Source organism: Martes martes (assembly GCF_963455335.1).
Source record: "Martes martes genome assembly, chromosome: 12".
In the NCBI taxonomy this organism is placed as follows: domain Eukaryota; kingdom Metazoa; phylum Chordata; class Mammalia; order Carnivora; family Mustelidae; genus Martes; species Martes martes.
Window position 1 is genome coordinate 59,502,473 of NC_137900.1, and position 24,715 is coordinate 59,527,187.

The 24,715-nt window shown below is 50.8% G+C and overlaps 3 protein-coding genes across 5 annotated transcripts in view; 1 reads left to right on the forward strand and 2 right to left on the reverse strand.

The window, feature by feature from the left end:
- The window catches only part of IL11RA (interleukin 11 receptor subunit alpha), a 15,880-nt gene extending 3,640 nt beyond the window's left edge, over window positions 1-12,240 (forward strand). Inside the window, 10 exon segments of the mRNA XM_080819447.1 lie at window positions 514-683; window positions 819-933; window positions 1,054-1,086; window positions 1,172-1,338; window positions 2,060-2,223; window positions 3,013-3,154; window positions 3,485-3,604; window positions 3,715-3,811; window positions 4,042-4,124; window positions 11,914-12,240. Coding sequence (XP_080675573.1) covers window positions 514-683; window positions 819-933; window positions 1,054-1,086; window positions 1,172-1,338; window positions 2,060-2,223; window positions 3,013-3,154; window positions 3,485-3,604; window positions 3,715-3,811; window positions 4,042-4,124; window positions 11,914-11,939 — 1,117 coding nt within the window. The 3' untranslated portion in view covers window positions 11,940-12,240.
- CCL27 (C-C motif chemokine ligand 27) lies at window positions 5,036-7,196 on the reverse strand. 2 transcript variants are annotated; one of them, XM_080819448.1, is made up of 4 exons: window positions 6,656-7,196; window positions 5,786-6,062; window positions 5,499-5,631; window positions 5,036-5,304 (listed from the first exon to the last, which is right to left on the reverse strand). In XM_080819448.1, exons 2-4 carry the CDS (start codon window positions 5,970-5,972, stop codon window positions 5,145-5,147), a joined length of 480 nt encoding a protein of 159 aa, XP_080675574.1. In that variant the 5' UTR covers window positions 5,973-6,062; window positions 6,656-7,196; the 3' UTR covers window positions 5,036-5,144. The 2 variants fall into 2 exon arrangements, with proteins under 2 accessions (XP_080675574.1, XP_080675575.1); XM_080819449.1 differs by having other exon boundaries at window positions 5,786-5,926; window positions 6,656-6,788.
- Window positions 8,638-9,704, reverse strand: LOC308352922 (uncharacterized protein). 2 transcript variants are annotated; one of them, XM_080819451.1, is made up of 4 exons: window positions 9,646-9,704; window positions 9,209-9,276; window positions 8,922-8,981; window positions 8,638-8,800 (listed from the first exon to the last, which is right to left on the reverse strand). In XM_080819451.1, exons 2-4 carry the CDS (start codon window positions 9,253-9,255, stop codon window positions 8,644-8,646), a joined length of 264 nt encoding a protein of 87 aa, XP_080675577.1. In that variant the 5' UTR covers window positions 9,256-9,276; window positions 9,646-9,704; the 3' UTR covers window positions 8,638-8,643. The 2 variants fall into 2 exon arrangements, with proteins under 2 accessions (XP_080675577.1, XP_080675576.1); XM_080819450.1 differs by lacking the exon at window positions 9,646-9,704 and adding an exon at window positions 9,571-9,629.
- Window positions 12,241-24,715: the final 12,475 nt, after the last annotated feature.

Consider the following 24,715-nt stretch of genomic DNA (forward strand, 5'->3'; position numbering starts at 1 on the left):
GGGGGAAGTAGGCTCCCTGCCGAGCAGAGAGCCCGATGTGGGGCTCAATCCCAGGACCCCAAGATCATGACTGGAGCGAAGGCAGAGGCTTAACTCACTGAGCCACCCAGGCACCTCTGATTGGTTACTTTTTATTGGTAATAAGGGAAGGCTTCTCTGAGGAGGTGACATTGAAGCTAATTTCTGAAGGTCAAGAAAGAGGCAGCCATGCACATGTTAGGCATTCCTGACTGAGGGAATAGCTAGTGCAAATGCCCTGAGGTGTGAATGAGTTCAATACTCTTGAACAGAAAGAAGACCAATGTGACTGGAGTGTAGTGGGTGAGGAGGCGAGAAGGAGGAGCTGAAGAAGAAAAAGAAGGCAAGGGCTAGATCACCAGGGGCTTTGTAAGCCCCTGGATTTAAAGGACCTAAAAGGGTTTTATTGCAAGCGCAGTGAGAAGCCAATGGAGAGCTGTGGCTTGGGTTAACACTTTAAATCTTCCCTCTATCATCACCTCATCTCACCCCCAGGGCCCCGGTGTCCTGGTTTCGGGACGGGGAGACGAGACTGCTCCAGGGACCTGACTCTGGGCTGGGGCATGAACTGGTCTTGGCCCGGGCAGACAGCACCGACGAAGGCACCTACATCTGCCGAACCCTGGATGGTGCACTTGGGGGCATTGTGACCCTACAGCTGGGCTGTGAGTTGGGGAGGGAGTATTGGGTGGCCGCGATGAGGCAAGGGGCTGCTGAGGGCATCCAGGCCCTGAGTAGGCCCTCTAGGATGGGAAGGACCCGGGGACTTCTCAGACTCCAGTTGCACCTTCTGCTTCTAGACCCCCCAGCCCGCCCTGTTGTCTCCTGCCAAGCAGCTGACTATGAGAACTTCTCTTGCACTTGGAGTCCCAGTCAGGTCAGCGGTTTACCCACCCGCTACCTCACCTCCTACAGGTGTGTGCATGGTTGGGTGTGTAAGCCTATACATTTGGGTGTGCGTGGGAGGCAGAAGGCTTTAGAGGGAGGGAGGATGCTCTTTTCCTTCCTGACCTCAGATGGTCCCCTTGCTGCCAGGAAGAAGACCGTACCAGGAGCTGATGGCACGAGGTAGGACATAAATGAGAGGCTGGGGACTCCAGCTGGATCCCCTAATGAGCATTTCCAAAGCCCACAACCACATCATCCCTCCTAGGATGAATCCATCCACAGGGCCCTGGCCATGCCCACAGGATCCTCCAGGGGCTGCCCGCTGTGTAGTCCATGGGGCAGAGTTCTGGAGCCAGTACCGAATAAATGTGACTGAGGTGAACCCACTGGGGGCCAGCACACGCCTGCTGGATGTGAGCTTGCAGAGCATCTGTGAGTACCCATTCCCGCTGCACCTCAGAGACCCCAGATGGACTTCAGGGCACAGATACCCCAACACCGAACCTCCACCTGCCAGAGCTCCCAAACAGTTCCCTCCTGATGGAGACCCCATTTTAGCACACGGATAGCTACCATGGAGACTAAGAAGCCGAAGAGATCAGCCCAGGAGGCAGGGTTACCTCAGCCTCTAGAGGTTGCTACCCCTAGCCCCTCCTGGCTTCCTAGTGCACAAGTCCTTCCTGGGTGCCTAGCCCCAGACTGCCTCTGGTTCCAGGCCCTGTGCTAAAGGCAGCCATGCCTCGTGTCCTCCCTACCCAGTGTAAGCCCTTGCTGACCCCTCTTTCCTTTTGATCCATATGTGGGAGGGGTAACTAAAGCTCTAGCTAAGAGCTAGAGAGAGACAAGCAGACCCCATGCTGAGCATGGAGCCTGACGTGGGCCCAATCCCATAACCCTGAGATCCTGACCTAAGCGCAAACTAAGAGTAGGACGCCCAACTGGCTGAGCCACCCAGGCACCCCAGCTCATTTTATAACAGGGATAACAGACAGGTCCTGAGCCCAGAGGATGATCAAGCTTAAGATTTCCCCAAACCCCTTGGAAGTGCCTCCTTCAGGTACCTTTAGGCATATACCCACCTTCCCTTGGGAGGTGGTGGGGAAAGGACAGGTACCTGTTGCCTGTCCTGACTTTGTGTCTCCACTACCCTCAGTGCGCCCTGACCCACCCCAGGGGCTTCGGGTAGAGTCAGTTCCTGGTTACCCCCGCCGCCTGCATGCCAGCTGGACATACCCTGCCTCCTGGCCCCGCCAGCCCCACTTTCTGCTCAAGTTCCGACTGCAGTACCGTCCAGTGCAGCATCCAGCCTGGTCCACGGTGAGGCCTGGAATGTGTCCCAGTCTGGGGCTATGGCTTCTGCCTCTGGTTTCATGGCCCTGACTATTCTACATGGCGTACTGGCAGGTCACCAGAGCCCTGTCACCTCCCCCAGTAGAGTACTGTCCCTGGGTGATCCTTTGTGCCGGGTGCTGGGGTTGCCGCTGGGTGCGAAGGGCCCAGTCTCTGCCCTGTGGGGGCTATAACTCTGATGCCAGCCCATCTGTGGGAGGACAGGAGTGGCTTTTTGCAAATGACTTTTCTAGGAAAAGGAGTGCCTTTCACCCAGAGGCACATTCTCATACAAACATTCATATATCCAGATGAGGACAGTAGTGAATTTCCACCTCTGAAGATGTTAAAGATTGGCTGGCAGCAAGTCTGGGGAACAGCGGCTTCAGATAATGCCCAGTATTTATTGGGTGCTGTCTGCCCGCCAGGCACCATACTACACATTTAGCATTCATTATCTTACTCAGGTATATTCTCCGCTATTTTACAAATGAAGAAACCAAGGCACAGAGTGGCCCAAGGTCACTCAGTAAGTGCTACAGCAAGGATTTGAAGCCAGGCAGGCTGCCTGTGTAACCACTATGCACTTTCATTTTCCACACATTTGGTGTACACCTGACACCACCAGCCACCCCACGTGAGGCCCAGACAGCTCCCCCAGTCTGACAGGGATGGAACTGGGAGGAAGGGGTGCTCTTTGCTAACTAAGGCTGGGGGGGAGATAGGCTTGGCACTAACAACCTAGATAACTGGCCGAGGAACCATCTTCATTTCCAGGTGGAGCCATCTGGATTGGAGGAGGTGATCACGGACGCCGTGGCTGGGCTGCCCCACGCTGTACGAGTCAGTGCCCGGGACTTTCTGGACGCTGGCACATGGAGTGCTTGGAGTCCTGAGGCCTGGGGAACTCCGAGCACCGGTGAGAGACTGAGCCCAGGGCACGGGCACCAGGCCCGTCCCGCAGCATCTGTCGGCTGGATTGGTGTGCAAGAGGGCTGCACGCACATGCCCTGCCAGTGGCAGTTGAGGTCCCAGTCTTCAGCCTTGGCTGTCCTCAGCCCTGCCCCAGCTTAAGCCCTGCCCCTCAGCCTCCACCTCTGTTAGGTCCCCAGAAGCTGGTTCTACCCTTTCGGCTTCCACCTTCTGGGCTCCCCACGTGTCCAAGCCAGGCCCTGGCCTCCCCTGGCAGACCCTGTCTTCCACCGCCACCCCATGTGGAGAGTTCCCTTCAGGTCTCGCCTCCCTTCAGGGCCTTTGCCGAAGGAGATGCCAGCTGAGGGACAGCTACAGAAGCCCCTGGAGGAAGAGCCTCAGGCAGCCAGCCCCGCTCCCCCCAGGCCCTCCCTCCTGCCAGACCCACGGCCACTTGGTAAGCTTGGGCAGGTGAACAAAGGTTGTATAGGATGGGAAAGCCCTGGAGAGAAAGGGTTTGGTCAGGCAGCCTCGCTCTGACTGTGGCCTGTGACCCTCCCCCCTCAGACCACAGAGACCCCCTGGAGCAGGTAGCAGTGTTGGCATCTTTGGGAATCTTCTCTTTCCTGGGACTGGCAGCTGGGGCCCTGGCACTGGGGCTCTGGTAAGTAACTGCCAGTGGTCCCTCAAATTTGGATCCCACACAGATATTCTGATACAGACCACACCCATTCCCACCCTTCATGATTTCCCGGGGAAACTCTGATTCTGGAACAACTTCCCCCTTCTCCCTCCAACCCCCACTTCATTATTTGCACTGATTTCTCTCCTGATCTTGTACTTATACACTGTTTTGGAGGAGACAAAGATGCCCACTACCTTTTTGTGCTCCAGGCTGAGACTGAGACCAGATGGGAAGGATGGACCCCAAAAGCCTGGGTTCTTGGCTCCAGTGATTCCAGTAGACAAGATTCCAGGTGAGTAGGTCATCTAGGAGGTTTGGACTCAGAGGTGTGTACCCTCATTTTGAGTGTCTGGATTGATAGCCGGATGCTCTCATCACTTTAAGGGTGTTGGCAATCAGAGTTGGGTCGCCTCATTCATACAAAGTCTGAGCTCAGGGATGGACCTTTCATTCTTGAGTCCTCGGGCTCAGAGTTGGGTCTTTTCCTTCTCTCACATGGTATTTGGGTTCTTAGGTTGGGCTCCCCTCATTTTCAGGGTGTTAAGCTAAGAGCTGGATATCTGTCTTGATTCTGGGGTGTCTTGGATCAGAGCTGGGTCCCCTCCCTTATTCTCAATGTATTGGGTCCAGAACTAGGAACATTTCATCTTCAGGGTGTTGGGGTTCAGAGTTGGGTTCCCCTACTCATTCTTGGTGCTGGGCTCAGACCTTTGTCCCCTCCCTCATTTTCAGGGTGTCTGGGCCAAAATCTAGTCCTTTTATTTTCCTTGATTTGCCTCCTGCTTCTTCTAGGAGCCCCAAACCTGTAGATGACCCAGGAGGGCTTCAGCTGATTCCACCTATAACTCTGTCTTGCTGGTGTGGATGGACAGATAGAACCCAGGCAGGATAGTAGATCCCCACAGAGGCAGGAGGGCGGGGAGTGGTTTCAGCTGGAGGTTCTGTTTGGAACCCAGTTCTGTCAGACTTTGTTCCAGACTTGCCAGCTGAAAAGTGCCTGGACCTCTCATTTCATCTCAGAGCTGGAGGTCCACCTGAGGAATATGTGTAAATGTGTTCGTGTCCATGTGTGCCCATGTGTATGTGAGGTAGGGAACATGTTTTCTCTCAATGTATGCATGTAGGTGCCTGGGGAGTATCTGTGGCTCCTTGGCACTTGGTCTTGCCCCTGAAGGGGTTTGTGAAGATGTGAATAAAGAGAACGAGGAGGTTCTTCTGTTTATTAACACGTCTCCCAACTTCAGATTCAGGGCCCACAGGAGAATGCACAGAACTTGGAAACCACAGTCAGAGACTATTGTCCAGTGCTGCTTTATTGTTCCAGCTCCTGGGGGCCCTGGCCCATTTTCCCTATCAGCCCCAAATTCAGGTTAGGGAGAGTCCCCTGGAGCCTCCTCCGTTGGCGCTCAAACCACCGAGCCAGGCTGCGGTTCTGAGGGTGGATGCAGACACTGCGTCGAGACAGGTGAAGCCTGGGAAAGGAAAGGTGCAAAGTCATAGTCATAGCTTGGCAATGAGGTTAGAGTCCAGGGGTTAGGGCAAAGGCTAGATGAAAACCAGAGTCAGCATCAGAATTAGCAGTTGGGGTTGGGGTTGGGGTTGGCATCAGCATCAGGGGATGGGACGGAGGTCAGGGGATGGGATGGAGGAGAGGGTGAGAGCTCACACGAAGGCCTGGAGGTGACAGTCCCCATCAGCTTCCTGCACTTCCACCCGGATGACCCTCCTCAGTAGCTTGTTCGAGAGTGGCTGGCGGTAGAGCTGAGTACAGCAGGTAATGCTGGTTGGCAGTGGCAGTGCTAGGGTACAATGGGGCCATGTGTTCAGAGGGCTCCTGACCCAAAACCCTTCCATCAGACACTTGGAGGATGGACTTCGTCAGTCCCTTTCCCTCCATCCCATTCACCCAGAGGCATTCTGAGGAAATGCCCTTCTAGACCCCCAAGCGCTCACCTGCTCCAGGGTCTGGGCTCAGCAGCAACAGCAGCAGCAGCAGGAGGCTGCTTGTGGATGAGGGCCCCTTCATGCTGCTCAGCCTGGGTACTTCTCTCTCTCCTCCTCCTTCTCCCCTACCTTTTATCTGGTGCCTTTTACCTGGGGCACCAGGTGAGTCAGAGGCAGATGAAGATGTATTGCTCATCCTGTGACATTCCTGGGCCCTAATTGCCACAGACCCCTTCCTCTTCCAGGGCTGCCATTTCGCTTGGCTTCTAAGCCCTGGACAGAGAAGCTGGAGAGAGGAGTAGTGCCTGATGTGAAGACTGATGGTACAGTGACTGAGTAAGAGCACCTAAGTATCCACATGTCCAGGGATGGACATTCACACTCACAAACCCACAGTCACGGTCACACCTCAATCACTCAGTCAACCTTATGTCCAGAGACAGAATCACATAGCCCCAGTTGTACTCGAAGTCCCACTCCCAAATAGTTGTGTCTTCACAATCATTCAATCACACGCAAATTCTCACAGGGATTGTGGGTGGGGTGGGAGCAGAGGGCAGGCCAGCACCAACTTGCCTTCATCTTCCCCTCTCTCCTTCCTGCCCTAGCCTGCCTGTCTTATCAGGAAAAATTGATGGATATGGATCCTTAAAGCAAGCTCTGCTGGCTGAGGATGAGTCTTGGCTGGGACAGTCACATCCAGAGTGAGGAGCTGGGAGCTCCTGGGGTACCTTTGGGATGCTGAGGTGAGGGCTGCTTTACCCAGGGAGATGAGACAGGGCGGAAGGATGGGGTGGATAAGGCGGAAAGATAAGAGAAGTTAAAGTTCTTTGGTGCCAGGTTGCTGCTGTCAAACAAGAAAGACACAAGAAATCTTACCTTCCTATTTTTGCCTGGTCCTGTCCCAGAAATGGCAGCCTCTTGCCAGCAGGGGCCTGGGGGTTCCAGACTCAGTCCTGGCTTATTGAGACATCAGACTCAAGAGCTCAATTACTTCCCTTTTGTTCTATTCAAATTCCAGCCTCTCCCTGCTGCCCACCCAGGTCCAGTAATACACCACCTCCCCCCCAACCCTTATACATTTTGCATCCCATCATCTTGCTAAAACCCTAACCTCTCCTCTCCTTCCTGTCTCTTGTCTCCTAATTGCATTTCCAGCCCCCACTCCCTTCTTCCCCTTACCCCCTAAAGCAAAAGTCCTCCTCCTCCTCGTCCTTTCCAGGAAGCCAGGGACTGCCTGTGGTGGGGACAAACTGCTAAGTTTAGTGCCTCTGGCACCTTGAATTTCCCACTCCGGGTCTGCTCAATCCTCAAGTCCTGCTTTCTATTTGAAACATAAACTGAGTCATAACCTAGTAATCCTGACCTTATCCGGTTGTTGTAAGGGTGCCTTCTGCAGCCTTCTGCTCTGTGGCCAGCTAAGGGGCAGGCCTTCTCTGGGGATAGGGACTCAAACCTATGCTGGGCATCTTGCTGCTGCAGGGCTGCTGAAACAACTGGGAGGGACCATCCGTTCCAAGAGTAAGAACTAGTCCCCGTCCCGTGCTGACCAACTCAAGCTTCTCCTCCTTCCTGTCCAGGGTGAGGCTTGAAGGCCCTTTCCTGGAGTTTGTCTTGTGGATACTCAGGAATTCTGACAGTGTCCTGGTGAGGTGTTGGCCCAGGGCTGGGCAGGGCACTCCACTTTTGACAGGGTTCTTGATGTGGACATTCTGAGGAAATGGCTCAGGAACCTGGGTCCGTTCTTGAAGGTGGCCACAACCCAGAGGTCACTCATCTTGAACTGCTAATACCAGAGGCCTTGGAGTCTCTCTCCCACCCTCCAGTCTGGACTTGTGCCCCAGAGCTTGGGTGCAGCTCTTGGGATGCCATTTACTTGTCCCAGATCTCCATCAGCTGGTTGTCCGCCACATACTTTGTGGTCTTTCCTGGACCAATCGGTCCAGATACCTGGGAAGACAAGAAATGAATTCTTCCAGGTATGCACCCATCTCTCCCCTTTGGCTCTTCCAAAGATAGGGCCAAGTCTTCTCCCCAGCCACAGTCTGCTGTGGTGGGGGGAGCCCCAGGCTGAAAGTTAGCTTTGCCCCATAAATTGGGCTGTCTCTCTTAACTTAATCTTCCCCGTACCTTTTCTGGTGCTGGGTCTCCTCCCTAACTGAAAGCAGGCCCACTAGAAGTCCCTCACCCTCAGCACTTCAGGAGCTAGAGAGTCTCAGGTCAACTAGGTGACAAGACAGGGGTGGCAGGGAGCTGTGGCCTTTGGGTTCTCCTAGGAATAGTGCAAGAACTGCTAGGTAAGCTGATGCCAAGTATCTTTAACCTGGGAAACACTGGGGGACCCAGAAGTTGCAGTATTAATTGTAGGAAAGATCTCCAACCATCCCAAGTCACTCCCCTGTGGCAGGCTGAGGGAGTCAGCGTCTAGGAATCTTCTCCTCCTCTCACAGCCTACTTCCTACAACTCTGGGCTTACAGTAGTTTAGATTCACTCTCAGAAGAAGATTCTCTAGACACCTGGCCAAGTCCTGTCTAGAAGGAAGGTGGAACACATCAATGTGGGGATAGGCTGGGAGGAAGATGGGGACAGGGCTACTTAGTTCCCAGTATATAGGCTATTTACAGTGAAGTGTGTGTGTGTGTGTGGGGGGGGGTGGTGGGTTATGTGGCGCAGGGCAGTCAGTGGCAGTAATGGGAGGCCTGACACTGAGAAGGGATCCTTAGTAATAACAGGGGCCAGGATATGGAAGGGCACCCTATCAGGGAGGGAGGCCCTGTCAGTAGCGAAAAGCAGGCGTGTAGAGGGGCTCCCAGCCCGAATGGCGGCAGCGGCGGCAGAGTCAGGAGGGCAGCACGGTGGCTTCGGTTTAAATCTTTAATGCACCGGCTGGCTGGGCAGTGGCGGTGGGGGTGCGGCGGGGGAGGCCGCGACCCGAGCGCTGGGGGGCAGGGCCCAGGCCGCTTGACAGACAGCTCATCAGGCCTCGTAGAGGCTCCAGCTTCTGCTCCCGGGGATGCGCCGAGCTGTGGGGCAACCCGACAGTGGCATGAGGCAGGGAGGGGACTCCCGGATTCCCCCCATCCGTCCTCCTGAGGCTGAGCCTCGTATGCCCCGGGCGGGTCCGAGGTGTCGCAGCCCCCTCACCTCCTGTCCCTCCGCCACATGCGCAGCCACGGGAAAAAGTAGAAGCAACCCCAGTAGATCCTGCAGAGAGAAGGCCAGGCCGGGCGGGGCGGGGCTGACCCCACGGACTCCGCCGCTCAGACGCCTCGCCCCTCCCTTGGAAGGCTCCGCCCCGCCCTTTGGAGGCGGTTCCCTCCGCAGCCCACGCCCCCTGAGGGGCCCCACGCCTCCCGCCCGCGGAGAACTCGCGCCCTCCCCCCACCCCGGAGCGGCTAGGTTCCTCCTCCGCAGAACCCGCCTCCACTCACTCCTCCTCCGCCTCCAGCGCCACCTCGTATCTCCTCAATCCCGACATGTCCTGGGCTCCGAACGTCTCCTGGGGAGCGGCATGATTGGATCAAGGATACTCCAACCCCAGGTCCCCTTCTGTCATTCTCGGGACCAGTCTGACCTGTTCTCAGATAATCTGAGGCAGGTGCCCCCGGGAAGCCTCAATTGCCACATTGGGACAGGGTGGGACTGAAGAATTGGGAGGCATCAGACGTTAAGGAATTAGGAGGTCGGTCACCGCGGGGGCCTGGGGCATCCAGGGGGTCAGGACGAAAGATTTTTCGGTCATGGACCTGGGATATTTGGGGCCCTAGGTGAGGATTTCGGGGGCTGGCATCACCTGGAGGGGGGCTGAGGGGTCGACGCAGCCTAAACTCCCGCCCTCCCTGGCTCCACCCCGGAAACAGACCGTTACCGTTACGTCATAGGGACTCCGTCGCGCTCCAGGGGTGGGGTTTGCCTATTACCCGGAAGGGGCGAAGTCTGAGCGTTTCTTCAGAGGAGGAGGAGTTAAAGTGTCATGCTGGAGGTGGAGCCAGAGTCCTTCTATCACTAAAGGGGCGGAGTCGGGCCCTATTACCTAGGATGCGCACGGAGCGTGGGACTGTCTTTTGTCAGGGATAGTCAGATTGTGGAGCTCTCACCCTGGGGACCTCAGCCCCAGGCAGCAAGATGAGAGCTTTGGGACGCTATCCAGTACTGTTTTCCCAGTCTTCTCTCGTCTTGCTCTGCCCTCTGCCCTGCCACTTGTTTGGCTGTGGTCTGAGAAGGAATAGGTCTCCAGAGAGGTCTCAGCTTAGATGAAGCAGACTACAGAAGTACTTGATGTGTGAGTGGCTTTGTGCAAGTCACTTAATGGCCAGGGGGTCACAGCCCTTCCTCTCTGAGCTGAAATTTATCTTCCTGTGATTTTTTGTTCCTACAGTCAGTCATTCGGTCAGCAAATGTATCATGCTAGGAATGGGTACACAGCAGCAGAGAAGTCAGATTATTACAGGAAACATAGCACAGTGGTTGGAAACAATAGAGCATGTTGCAGTAGAACCTAGAGAGCGCAATTAACCAAGCGTGGGTGGTTGGAAATAGCTGTCTTTTTTAATTTCCCATGTAATAAGAATGTCTGTTATTTATGAGCCCCTTGGATAGTCACACCTGAGTTTATGCTAAGAGATGGGATGACTTAGGATCATCTGGGGAGGAAGGAAGAGACCCTTCTGGCTGGACTGTAGGGGAGTGACCAGAGTCATTCAGGCTGAAGTGTGGCAAATGGGTACACTACTCTTTTCCCCCATCCCACCTTTTTTCTCCCTCTCATACCTCTCTTCCCCTGCCTGGGCCACAAACAAGGATTGCAGACAGATCTGTGGGTACCGGTTGGGCTTTATTGGAAGCATTGCGGTCTGGGTGTGGAGGAGAAGCTGCGCTCCTGCCACACTCAGCCCTGCTCACACTCACACTCCCATTGACACTCCAGACCCTGTCTCTGCTGGGTCAGGTCTGGTGCAGAGCTGCGGGAGGCCTGGTCCTCCCTTCTGATGTTGGTTCCCCAGGACTGCAGTGAGTCACATCTCTTCACTCGGACACAGGGCTCCCTCTGGGGCTGCCATGGGTTAACTACAGTGGTGCTTGTTCTAGGGCAGGAAGGAGAGGCAGGGTCATAGGTTGGGGTCTTGAGCAGGGGCTCTGAGGGAGGAGGCAGGGCTGGGGAGGGTTGGGGTTGCCTTTGCAGAGCTCTTCAGCAGTCTCCAGATGATGTGGTCCACCCAGGACTGGTCTGGAGGGGCATAAAGGTGGTGATTTCTCAGTGCAGTGAACCTGGAATAAGAAGGAATGGAAGAGTCCTGGAACCCAGCTTCCTGGCAGGCCCTGGTGTGAGGGGCAGAAACTGAGGACCGCATCTGGGAACCTGTTTCAGGGGCTTCCTTGTGGTGAGGAGCTTGGCAAGGAGAACGGAAGTAAAATGATGAGTGAAGGCCCAGGTGACAGAGGAGGTGATTGGAAGAGGAAGAGACCGGTTCATTTTCACTGCCTCCCCCACAAAGACAACAGTATCCTACAGCCATCATTGAGAAGGAGATAGGAACAAAAAGGCACCAGAAATGTTCCTGGAAATTGGGTATTGGTTCACCAAGAGACAGCGTCCTCAGAGTTGTTGGCATCACTTAGAGCTGGGGTGTGGGTGTAAGGGTTAGGGTTTGAGGGACTTTTACATGGGAAGACCACAGCACTGACTAGAATTCAGGATGCCTATCTGCTGCACCATAGCTTTAGTGTTCCTTTCTTTTCCGTCCACGTGCACTAGCCTCCTCTTCCTCTGGAAGCCCAGGCTAAAGGAGATAGACCCTCTACAGAGAAGAGCAGCCAGAGGCCCCAGGACCCATCCAGCTGTTGACATATTAAGGAATAGCAGGGGCACAGGCACATCTGTATCACACAGGTGCACACCTGGGTCATGGGCACACCCACACCACACAAGTCTGTGTATAGATGGCACAGGAATGTGCACAGTGCACGGGTACACCCGACAGTACATAAGAATGCAATCACAAGGGCACACGCATTTGGCACGTGTACACTCTCAGGTTCACAGACTCACTCGGACCTGAACTCCCAGTCTCCTCCACAGACTCCCTGATTCCTCCTCTGCCCCTCATCTTACCATCTTACCCCTTCCCCTTCCCAGGGGAGACCAAGAAAGCAGTATGCTGAGAAGAGGAGTGGTGCTGTGCAGGAGGCCATGAAAGATGGAGATGGACAGATGGATAGACGCTTTGCAAGCAGCAAGTGTGTGGATTGCAGGAGTCCTGCTTGTGTGCAGTCTTTGTGTGACTGTGAGGCTGGATGGCAGAGATTGAGTGGAAGAGTGACGGTGAGAGGGAGGGATCCATGATGGTTCTGTGATGTGTATGTGAGGCTCTTGCTGTTTTGTTTATGGCCTCCTGAAGGCTTCATTTTTTTTGATACCCAAAAATTTCTTCCTTTCTGTTGTGTAATAAAGAATTTGACTGGTCTTTGTCTCTGATTTCTGAAAGGGAGACTTTAAATCTTTGAATTTCCCATGTAATAGGAATGTCTTTGTTATTTATGAGCCCCTTGGATAGTCACACCTGAGTTTATGCTAAGAGATGGGATGACTTAGGATCATCTGGGGGATGGTCACAAGAAAAACCAACCACTGAAGAGTCGGGGCTTTAAGGGGCACTGGAGATTGAGTTTAGCTAATTCAGTCATGCCTACGTAATGAAATTTCAATAAAAACCCTGGACACCAGAACTTGTAGAACTTCCTGGTTGGTGGACACATTGATGTGCCAGGAGGGTGATGTGCCCATGAGGTTTAGAGCATGAAGCTCTGTATTTGAGACCTTCCCAGACTTTGCCCTGTGTGTATCTTCATTTGGCTCTTCCTCATTTATATTCTTTACAAAAAACTTTCATGAGTCATTCTAGTGAAATATCGAAGCTGAGGGATCATGGGATCTCCCTGGGCTTATAGCTAGTTGGTCAGAAATGCACGTCACCTGGGAACCCCACAAGTAGGGGCAGACGTGTTGGGGACTGTGCACTTAAGCTTGTGGAGTACGATGCGGAGTGATTAGTATGTGAACTGAATTGGAGTACTTGAGTTGGTAGAATACCTTTCCACTGAATATATTTTTTAAAGATTTTATTTATTTGACAGAGATAGAGGCAGAGAGCACATGATGGTTGTGGGGTGGAATGGGAGAGGGAGAAGCAGACTCCCCGCTGAGCAGGGATCCTGATGCTGACTCGATCCCAAGACCCTGGAATCATGACCTGAGCCAAAGGCTGTTGCCCAACCAACTGAGACACCCAGGCACCCCTCCACTGAATATTTTACCCACTGTCTATCTAGAAGAACCTTCTATTCCTTTCATAACTCCTCAGTAGCCTCCCCACACCCATTTCCCATTCTTTATCTTTTACCTCTGAGAATCTTAGTAAATCAGCAGTTTGTACAAGGCAAGGTATGTGTGTGGGGGCTGTTGGCACTGTCACCCTTAGGGGAATCTTTACAGTATCCTCTCCTGGAGGAATTTGAACAATCAGTCTCAAGGCTTGTTTCCAGATTAGAGGTCAGAGTAAGGAGTACCTCCCTTTCCCAGGCTTCTCAACTTACCTCTTCTTTGTGGTTCTAAGACACTTGGGAATGGGGGGCACTTGGTTGGCTCAGTCAGTTATGCATCTGTCTTTGTCTTAGGTCACAGTCGCAGAGTCCTGGGATCAAGTCCTGAGTCAGACTTCCTACTCAGCCGGGAGACTGCTTCTCCCTCTGCCTGTTGCTTCCCCTGCTTGTGCGTGCACTCTCTCTCTGTGTTTCAAATAAATAAATAAAATCTTAAAAAAAAAAAAAGATACTGGGTGATGGGAGGAGTGGGAAAATTGGGAGCCAACTGGTTCCCCAGATTTCCTAGAACAATGACAAAGTAGCAAGATAAAACTAGAGAAGGGGGGGCACCTGGGTGGCTCAGTTAAGTGTGTGCCTTCAGCTCAGGTCATGATCCTGGGATCCTGGAATGGAGTTCTGGATGGGTGGGGCTCCCTGCTCAGTGGGTGGTCTGCCTCTGCCTCAGCTTCTATGCCAACCCCTGCCCCCCCTGCCCACCGGCACGTGCATGCTCTCTCTCACTCACTCACTCAAGTAATATAAAGTCTTTAAAAAGCAAAAAAACCTGAAGAAGTTCCCTTCTCAGTTTCACAAGTCTCCCTAGGCCCATCACAGTGTCTTTGCATCTGTCATTTGAGACCTGGTCTTCCCCCGGACAAGTTTCGCTAAAGGGGAAGTTTTCTGGAAGCAGATCAAATTCCTGTATCTCACATCTGAGGACTCTAGGGCTTCACCCTCCTGACCCAGCCAGCACTGACCCTTTGCCCTGTTGACCCATTTTCCTATGCCCCGAGCTGAGTCAGAGGAATAGCTTGAGGGGAATCTGGCCTAGAATGCCCCTTCTCCCGTGCTTTCCCTATCGTGGGAATGAAGAGAGAATTTCTGAGAGAGGCTGGTCAGCTTACAGAGACAAGGAAACTAGGTAGGAGGGAGAGGAGCAAGTGCTTTCCTTACCTGATAAGAGGATCAAGAGACAGACCAGAGGAGGAGACCTCCCCTACTAGACGAATTGTGGAGCACTCCTCTGTTTCCTTTTCCAGCCCTAGAGCATATGATGTGACAAACTTAACTGCAGACCCAAATTTTTCTGCCTTCTCTATCACCCATTCACGGGTCCGTGTCCACCCTTCTTTGTCTATCTGTCTATTCTTCCTTCTTCCATCTTTCATATATCTTTTCATACCTTCATTTCCATTTGTTCATGCATGTGTTCAACCATTTTAATCCAGTCATCATCTATTAATGCATTTGTTTATCCATCTATTAGTTATGTTAATAATTCATATTTGTTGGTTCTTGAGTGCCAGGCACCATGCTAAATTCTTTAAATTCATTGTCTCATGGCAAATCTATGAAGTAGAGTGCTGTGGGCTATGCTTTTGTTCATGCAGAAACTTTTTTTTTTAAAGATTTTATTTATTTATTTGAGAGAGGGAGAGAATGAAAGAGCACAAGAGGGTGGAAGTTCAGAGGGTGAAGCAGACTTCCCACTGAGCTGGGAGCCCAATGCGGGACTCCATCCTGGGACTCTGGGATCATGACCTGAGCCAAAGGCAGATGATTAACCGACTGAGCCACCTAAGTGCCCCTACTTTTAAAATATTTTATTCTTAAGTAATCTCTACACCCAACATGGGGCTTGAACTTACAACTCTGAGATCAAAAGTCATATGCTGTACCCACTGAACTAGCCAGGTACCCCAGACAACCTCTGTTTTAGATGGCTCACTATAAAATGTAGACTTGAGGCTTCTAGGGTCCATATTTCCTGCTATTAGAAGAGTACCTATCTACAAGAGGAATGAACCCCCCTAAAAAGAATTAGAAGTTAAGAGGAGTTAACATCATTTGGACCCCTAGGGCAGAAGTAGACTAAAATGTATTTAAAAAAAGGTTTTTTGTTTTTTTTTTTTTGAGAGAGAGAGGGCGCACGCACGCGAGCGAGCATGAGTCGGGGAGATGGGCAGAGGGAGCAGGAAAGAGAGAATCCTAAGCAGCCTCCACACCCAGCTGTAGAGTCCAATGTGGGGCTCGATCTCACGACCCTGAGATCCTGAGCTGAACCAAAATCAAGACGCAGATGCTTACCTGACTGAGCCACATAGGTGCCCCCAAAATCTATTTTTAATGCTCCTAGTTCTGTGATACAACAATTTTAACTTTTTGTTTAAGCACTTTAAGTTGGATTTTCGTCATTTGTCATGGGAGGAGCTCTGAATAATGATTACCATTATTCCCATTTTACAGATGAGGAACCTAAGACACAGAAATTTTTCCAAGGTTTTCCAGCATATAAATGGGAGAACATTGGTATTTAGAAATGCAAACTCTGGTATATTACCTATAGAATCCATCCACCTGTGCAATCATCCGTGCTCTATCCCATTCATTTATTTACTTGATTAACCCTTCAGGGCTAAGACTCTGAAGACAATAAGCCTCGTCTCACTTGCTAACTCCAGTTCTGAGGCGGAGTTTGAATCAGGGGCTGGCAAACTTTTTCTGTAAAGGGCCAGACAGTATATATTTAAGATTTTGCTGGCTAAACTGTCTCTGTAGTGACTACTCAGCTTTGCTGTTGTAGCCCCAAAGCAACCATAGACAATATATAAATAAACAGGTACGGCAGCATTTCCATAAAACTTTGTTTACAAAAGCAGGTGGCAGGCTGGATCTCTCCCATGGGCCATATCCTTAGTCTGAATCAGTATTTTTGGGAACATGATTTGGGAGTGGGAGCATGTATGCCTTGCATTTGTCATTACCAATGAAGGAAAACAACAGGATTTTAATATTCAAACTCATGTTTGAATCTGGCTTTATGACCTTGGACAAATGATGGAAGAGATGACCGTTTCCTCACCTGTAAAACAGAACTAATGTATATCCTATGAAGTAGTTCATGTGCCTGACTCACGGTGGGAACTCAGTGAAGGTCAGGGCCATCGCCGTTCTCATTTATCACCTACCACGTATCGCCAGTATCAAGAGACTTCTCCATATGGTACTCTGGATACAGTGAGGACAGCTCAATCCCGCTGGCTGAGTTCAGGAGTCCAGCTTCTAAGAATGAGATTTTGTACAAGTTATATAGATTAAGCTCTTGCAAACTCCAAATTTCTTTTTTTTCCAAATTTCTTTTTAATAGCTCTACCCCAGCTCTTATCTGTGCTGTTCCAAACGGAAAACCCCTCTAGTACCCAGCAAAACAGAAAATTGGCTCTCTAGTCAATAAGCCCTATTAGACCTAGAAGCGGTTCAGCTTCCTTTTACATCACTCAGAATATTACCCTGTTCCCCCGGTGGCTTTTCAACCTATTTCTTCCAAACAAATACTCCTCTTTAGGAGAAAAGATTACATCCATGTGTGTTTGTGTATCTGCGTGTCTGTGACACGTGCATGAATCATGTGTGTCTGATATGCCCTTGTGTCCATATTGTGATTTTAAGATTAAATGTCTACGGTGTGTCCTTTGATGTATATGAGTGATGGACTGCGTATGCATACATGGGTAGGACATATGTGAGTGGGTGAGGGTGTCGGCACTTGTTTGTGTGTGTGTGTGTATTCTGGTTGCTGTTCAGTCCATCCCTTTGTGATTCCCAACCTCACAGGGCCTGCAGGCAGCTCCTATTGCATAGGGAAAGGGGATAGGAGGCTTCTGGCTTGGGCTCTCAACCTCACGGGGCCTGTAGAGGGCGTCCAGGGTATGCAGAAAATGAGAATGTGTGGCTCCTAGCTTGTGGAGTGAGGGTTTTGGCCTGAGGAGGCCGGGCTGTCTTGTTCCAGAAAGGAGCTGGAAATGAACAAGAAACCAAATGACTCAGCCCCCAAAAGTCCCTGATCATGGGAAGGGGTCTGCTTCACATCCCATCCTTTTCTAAACCTTCTTCCATATTCAGAGGCTCCTGGCCCAGCCAGAGGGACAGAGCTTGGCCCTTTGGTCTCAGGGTGTGGGTAGAACATTGCGCAGGACTTCCAGAGATGACAGGACATCAGGATGGGGAGAAGTCTTGAGCAATAGTACACCCCCCTTTCCTGCTTTCTGCCCTCCGGAGCTTGAAATAACACCACTGCCAGGATTTTCTAACATCCCCTCTCCTTCGTTTCCTGCAATTCGGGCTACTCCAGGCCCCAAGGTTCCTTGCTGGGAGAAGTGCAGGAAACAAGTGTCCCTGAACCCAAAATAGAAAGTGATATACGTAGCTGGAGATGAAGAACCTGTAAGGGCCTATTTAGCCAGAGTGATGCCATCCGGTTAAACAGTGATTTTGTTGTTTATGCAGTAAAACTTAAACTGACCCTGCCCCCCATCAGGGAACTTACTTAAAAGCAAGTCCCGGAAACCAGTCCCAGTAACAAAGCCCAAATACAAGGGGGGGGGGTCAGGTCAGGTGGAGATAACAGCCCAAATGCAGGGATGAGTTGGGTCAGGTGGAGACATCCAATCAGTAGAGCTCGCATACTGTCTCCCTAGCTACCAAGGAGTGTGGGCCCCGCCTTTTGGGCACCAATTCTGACCAAGGTAATAGGCTGGTTCAAATAGCTACTATGGGGTGAATTGTAGTTCAATTGGCCACCCGTGTGTGACCTAGCATGACTGTGCAGCTTTCTCTGTGTGTTACAATCTCATTCGCCACCTGTGTGTGGCCAGGCCCAACCACATGGCCTTTGCTCTATAAAAGTTAGTCTGTGAGGCAGGGAGTGGTCACCCTCTCTGTAAGGGGTGGCCCCGACTGGTCTCTTTGACGGTCAGTTTGATTCTTGATGCTTGGCACGAAATAAAGCTTTGCTTGACCTTTGCTTTGTATCAGTCTCGCTTTGACTCATTATTAGGGGACCCAACATTGGGGACCCAACAACCATATTTTCCTCCTGGCTTTGAAATGTCCCTCTTTCTTTAACTGACTCCCCTTTTCTTTCATCCTTCTTTATTCCATTCTTTTTTTTTTTTAAGATTTTATTTATTTATTTGAAAAAAAAAAGTGTGATGGCGAGACCAGAGGGAGAGGGAGAAACAGACTCCCTGCTGAGCAGGAGTTGAGGAGGGGGCTGGCACTTGGTCCCAGGACCCTGAGATCATGACCTGAGCCAGAAGCAGACGCTTAACCAACTGAATCACCCAGGTGCCCCTATTCCATTCTTGAAGATAGATTTTTGTGGGGATATTATTACTACTCACCAAGACATTGATTTACTTCTCCTCCCGGAAGTCATTTCCTTCAAGTTAAGTATGACTGGGGGCACCTGGGTGGCTTAGTCAGTTAAGCGTCTGCCTTCGATTCAGGTCATGATCCCAGGGTCCTGGGATACAGCCCTACATCAGGCTTCCTGCTCAGTGGGGAGTCTGCTTGTCCCTCTCTGTCTGCCCTTCCCCCTGCTCATGCTCTCTCACTCATGATCTCTCTCTCTCTCTCAAATAAATAAATAAAATCTTTTTTAAAAAAGTTAAGTGTGGTTGTATGACACTCTTTGGCCAATGAAATGTGTATAGAAATGGCATGTGTCATTTGTGGATAGAAGTGTTTAAACAAGAGATGCCTGTCTTTCCTGGCTGCAGTGATGATGGAAATATGTGTTGAGATGAAGGAGCATGCCAGAAGATCAAGGCAGCCTAGAATGTTGAGCCACCACATGGAAAACAGCTGTGCTAAAGACCCGCCTAGACCCAAAGCAGGCTTGGTATGCATGGCGATAGAGTTTTGTTGTGTTAAGGCACTCAGATTTGGTGTCATCTGTTATTGCAACATAACCTAGCCTATCCTGGCCAATCAGGTGTGTCGTTGGTGGTTATCAGGCATTGTACAACAGAGACGGGATTATAACAAACTGGAAGAAGAATGGATGTCACCCTGAGATCTTGGATTTAGAATTGGATTTTGCTATGGGCCGAATTGTTTCTGTGTGACCGTATATGGAGATAAGATCTTTAGGAAGTAATTTAAAGTAAATGAGGTCATAAAGGTAGGGCCCTAATCTGCTAGGACTGTGGCCTTATAAGAAAAGAAAGAGAGGGGTGCCTGGGTGGCTCAGTGGGTTAAGGCCTCTACCTTCGGCTCAGGTAGAGGCCTTGATCCCGGGATCCTGGGATCAAGCCCACATCGAGCCCCACATAGGGCTCTCTGCTCGGCGGGGAGCCTGCTTCCTCCTCTCTCTCTGTCTGCCTGCCTCTCTGCCTACTTGTGATCTCTATCTGTTAAATAAATAAATAAAATGTTTAAAAAAAAAAAAAGAAAAGAAAGAGAGAGAGATCTTTTTCTCTCTGTTGTGGGACAGAGTAAGAAGGCGGCCATCTGCAAGACAGGTAGGGAGCTCTCACCAGAAACTGACCATGCTGGCACCTTGATCTTGAACTTGTAATCTGCAGAACTGTGAGAAAATAAATGTCTGTTGTTTAAGCCACCCAGACTATGGTATTTCATTTTGGCAGCCCAAGCTGACTAAGACAGATGTTGTAACTGCTAAAACTCTGAAGTCTCTCTTTGAGGAGGAGTGAAGTTTTTTCGTTGTATAAGCAAAAGTGATTACTATATTAGGTGGTACCCTTAAATTTTTAAGAGGCCTAGGGTTTGAGACAAAGGGTGTATTTTGATGTTGGCTAGCCAGAGGGTAGGCTATAGAGGTATTTATTATTGTTTTCACTGCCCACATCTTTAACCCCTTTCGATATTTGAGGAATTTCCTATTATATTAGTCTTAGTTCCCAATAGTTATCTTCCATCATAAAATACCCAAAGGTCACATACTAATTCCTGTCCCCTTTTGCTGTTTGACCTTGGACATATGACTTAGCCCGTCAGAAGCACCTTCCAAGGATTGAGAGTAGGAAGTTAGCAGTGATGCAAAGTAGCAGGATTAGTAGAGACTCTATTTTGATGGTGACAGGAGTGGTGGCAGAAGTGATGTGTGTTTTCCAGGGGTACAGGAGCTGTGATCCTAGAGGTAGAATCTGGCGAGCTGATCACCTAACATTTGCGGGGTTTGGAGCAACGGTATAAATGAAGGGCAGCATACCATGGATCTAAATATTTAAAAGTTATGGGGCACCTGGGTGGCTCAGCCAGTTAGGCAATTAAACATCTGCCTTTGGCTCAGCTCATGATCTCGGGGTTTTAGGATCGAGCCTAGGGTTGGGCTCCCTCCTTGGCAGGGATTCGCTTCTCCCTCTGTCTGTAATCCTTCCCCCCGACTTGTGCTCTCTGTCTCTCTCAAATAAATAAATAAAATCTTACAGACTGAGCCACCCAGAAGTCCCAGTAAATAAAATCTTAAAAAAAATTATTTAGAAGATATAAATCGAGCTAACACGTTGTCAGATAAAAATGTCTCTCTCTTACTGCCTTGAAAAATATGCCTTTAGAGCAATTCAAAGGCGAGGTTCAAATTTAGAATTCTTGGACTCCTTGGAGTTCTATGATGGAATGAGGTGGTAAGAGGAGAGCCAAGCTCCCGTGCTCTACTTGTCCCCTTCTCTTTCACCAGCTCCTCTTTTAGCCTCGGTTTCGTCATGAACCATGAAAGGCCTCATGTGCCTGGTGTAGACACTCTGGCCCCATACATACATTTCCCTGGAAATATCTACCTCTTGACAACCGTCTGGATGCTGGGAGTGGCACAGTCCATTCTAGGAAGGATGACTCTCAGGAAGAGGGCTGCACAGACTCTGGAAGCTGCTTGGGACCACTTAGGCAGGGAGTTCTCTAGTGCTCAGTTCCTGAAACGTGCTCTAGAAGGAGAAGACAAGCTCCAGGTGGATATGTCCCCTTAGCCCTGTGTACTCTTTGCTCTGTGCCCAGATATATGATTGGGGAAGAGCCGGAGCAGAGCCCTCTGAAACGTGGGATGCAGGGCAGGGGCTCCAGCTGTCTGGACATGAAGGTGGTGTTGGCATTTGGCATCCCTTCTAGGGATGCTGTCTGAAGGGCTGTCTGGCCTGGCCTGGCTCTACTACAAGATTTGCAAGCTGTTCCAGCTGCTCGGGCTCTCTTGCTCTTCCATTCTCTCCAATTTCTCAGGGTCTTTTCAACAAATTACTTTTCTGCTTAAATTGGCTAACAAGGGGCACTTGGGTGGCTCAGTCAGTTAAGCGTCTGCCTTTGGCTCAGGTCATGATCCCAGGGTCATGGGTTCAAATCCCACATCAGGCTCCCTGCTCCATGAGGAGCCTGCTTCTCCCTCTTCCTCTGCCTACTGCTCTGCCTGCTTGTATTCTCTCTGTTGAATAAATAAATAAAATCTTAAAACAAATAAAAAAAATTAGCTAATGAGGTTTAGTAGCTTGCAACTAAGAATCCTTGTTAATACATTTGTCTATTCACTTTTTTGTGTAGAGGGGCAGGTAGTATAACCTTCATTAGAGGCTTTCATTCAGCTTCATGAAGCCCGAGACCATATCTGTCTTGTTCACGATGGTATCACGAGCTTTGAAAACAGTGCCTGGTGGGAATAAATGTTCTGGGTTCCAGTGATGTGGCATCCCTTTGGACATAAGGATTTGCTAGGGTTAAGACCCTAGATCACGGCAGCCCTGAGACTACTGGGGGCCCTACACTAACAGATATTCTGACACCTAGGGCTGCCAGGCCGAGGTGCCGAGGGGCGCCATTTACATGGACTACAAGGAACATGGTGTCCTCGGAGTTATACAATGTTGATGTCTTGCCTGGAAGCCATGGTGTTCCTGATGGTCTTTCCATGTGGCCCGCTCTCAGGGGTCACTGAGGAAGTCCTCTGACCAGAGAAGTGCCGGCTTATTCTTACAGAGGGGTTCTTGAGGAAATTCCCCACTTGGGAGTCCTGCTCCTTTGTGAGACTGTTATTTCCAAGATTTTTCTGGCTGTTTCTGAGTTTCCCGGAGGCCAGAAAAGGGGAGCCTGGGGGTGGGGGCTTACCGAGAAATCGAACACGAGCTGATGAAAACATGATCAAAACCGTATGGGGCTGACTCTTACCAAACATTTACCCATGCAACAGAGACAGCCCCAGCTCTTAAGAACTGGATGTGCTCCAGGTAGGAGTTGGGCGGGGCATCGTGGGAAAGGGCCATTTTCAGTTACATTTTTTGTTAATTAAATGAGTTCTGGGGCTTGTTCTGGGCCAGTCCCTGAACAGAGCAATGTTGGCAATGGAGACGAATAGGTCCGATCCCATTCTCTGGGAAGCCTATCCACAGATGGGGCAGGGAGCTTTTTGTCTATCATGTAGATGGGAGCTGGGAGTTCTCTGAGCAGGAATGTCAGGTCCCTTTAGGGAGGTGTTGGCTGCTGGGGTCTTGGGCTTTCAGGGTAGCGAGTTTTCCCTCTGCTGTTGACCTTAAACTGGTAGCAGGAGCCATGAGCCCTAGACAGGAAGGTGTCTACTCAGAGGCAGGCAGCAAGGTCCCTATATTCTGGTGGGGGAGCTAGTCCGTACTGTCCCTCGGAGACACAGACCTCAGCATTGTCAGGCGGGCAGGAGGTTTCTGGCCTGCCAGAACTCGGGATAGCGACATAACACTTGTCATTAAATCATAGTAAAACAGGGAGCAGGTGTGGTTAGATGAAGTCACAGTGCTGAGAATGTTTGGGTGGTTGGGACAAGTGACAGGTGGCTGGGCTAAGCCCTCATGTATCTGACAGGGAGATAAGAGGCTAGGACTCAGTGTCCAGGAGAGGCTGGTGGCTGGGGATGGGGAGGCCTGGGCTGGGGAAGGGTTAGGGAGGGCTGCGTGTCTGCTCTCTGAGGTACTCTGGTGTCTGTGCCCTTAGACTTTCTTGAAATTCTTTATTCCTCAGGCCTCCAGGGTCTGGCCAGAGACTGTTCAATTCAAGCCCCTTCACTAGCTCCTGAATTCTTTTCTCTCTTGCTGAGTCTCAGCTCTTTCTTTGTTCCCAGAGGGTGGCCCCTGGGGCCCTAAGAAGTAGGGACATTTCTGAATGTGCATGACTTTGAGGGAGCCTGTGTGAATGCTGGGGGTTTAGCCTGAGACCCAAAGATTCATGAGTCAAATCTTTGGAGAAATTAAGCACCTTTCCCCATACACCTGACTGATGGGGGAACTGAGGTTTTAGAGATGGGAGGTAAGGAAGAGACTTGACTGGAGTGGCACAAGGAAGCATTGAAGCAGGACTGTGGGCTGGGCACTGAGCTCAGGGCTTGTTCGTGTCCCTCCCCTCAGTGGCAGTGGGAGGGAGGGAGTGTCCAGGACCTCTGTCATAGCAGCATCTTCCTCAGGTCTCCTGCCCTCACTTCTTCTACTCTATCTGGGATTTTCCCCCAAGAGTCCAAAGGGAAGGCTTCATGTCTTCCTCTGTGGCAGGCTGACTTCCGCTTGGCTTCCCTGGGAACTGAGAAGGATTTGAAGCAATGTGCTCCCCTCACACCTGTGTTTGTCCTTTGCTTGCTGGAGTACAGGGCACGGGGTCCAGAAGGTGTCTGTATGTAGCTGGGACCCCTGGAGCTCCACGGTTGACTGCCTTCAGGGATGGATCAATGGATGAATGAGTACATGGGTAGAGGATGGGATGGATGGATGGCAGTCTAATGGGTACAGAGATGGCTCAATGGATGGACACATGGGGGCATGAGTTGGACAGCTAATTTCCTCCAGGCAGCAAAACCACACTTCCCAGCTACAGCAGTTGTTCTTGCAAACTATCCCCATCCCACCTGTAAGGGCCTATTTAGCCAGAGGGATTCCATCTTGGGTTATCAGCACCACGTTCTAACCAACCGAGCTAACCGGCCACCCCTCCATCTTGGGTTAAACAGTGATTTTGTTGTTTATGCAGTAAAACTTAAACAGACCCTGCCCCCCTCAGGGACTCACTTAAAAGCAAGCCCGGGAAACCAGTCCCAGGTAACAAAGCCCAAATACAAGGGTGGGTCAGGCCAGGTGGAGGTATCCAATCAGTGGGGGCACATACTGTCTCCCTAGCTACCAAGGAGTGTGCGCCCCGCCTTTCAGGTGCCAATTCTGACCAAGGTGATAGGCTAGGTCAAATATCTACTAGGGTAAATTGTAATTCAATTGGCCACCTGTGTGTGACCTAGGATGACTGTGCAGTTTTCTCTGTGTGTCACAATTTCATTGGCCACCTGTGTGTGGCCAGGCCCAACCACATGGCCTTTGCCCTTAAAAGCTAGTCTGTAAAGCAGAGAGGGGTTGCCCTCTCTGTAAGAGGCGCAGCCCCGGCCGGACGGTTCGATTCTCGATGCTTGGCGTGGAATAAAGCTTTGCTTGACCTTCGCTTTATATCAGTCTCGCTCCTTTAATCACAGACCCATTAGTGGGGAAACTTTCACCACCCACTCCTGTGACTCTAAGAGATGGGATATCTGAGGTCTTGAATACCTTCCTTCTGGGAGTAGAGGGGGA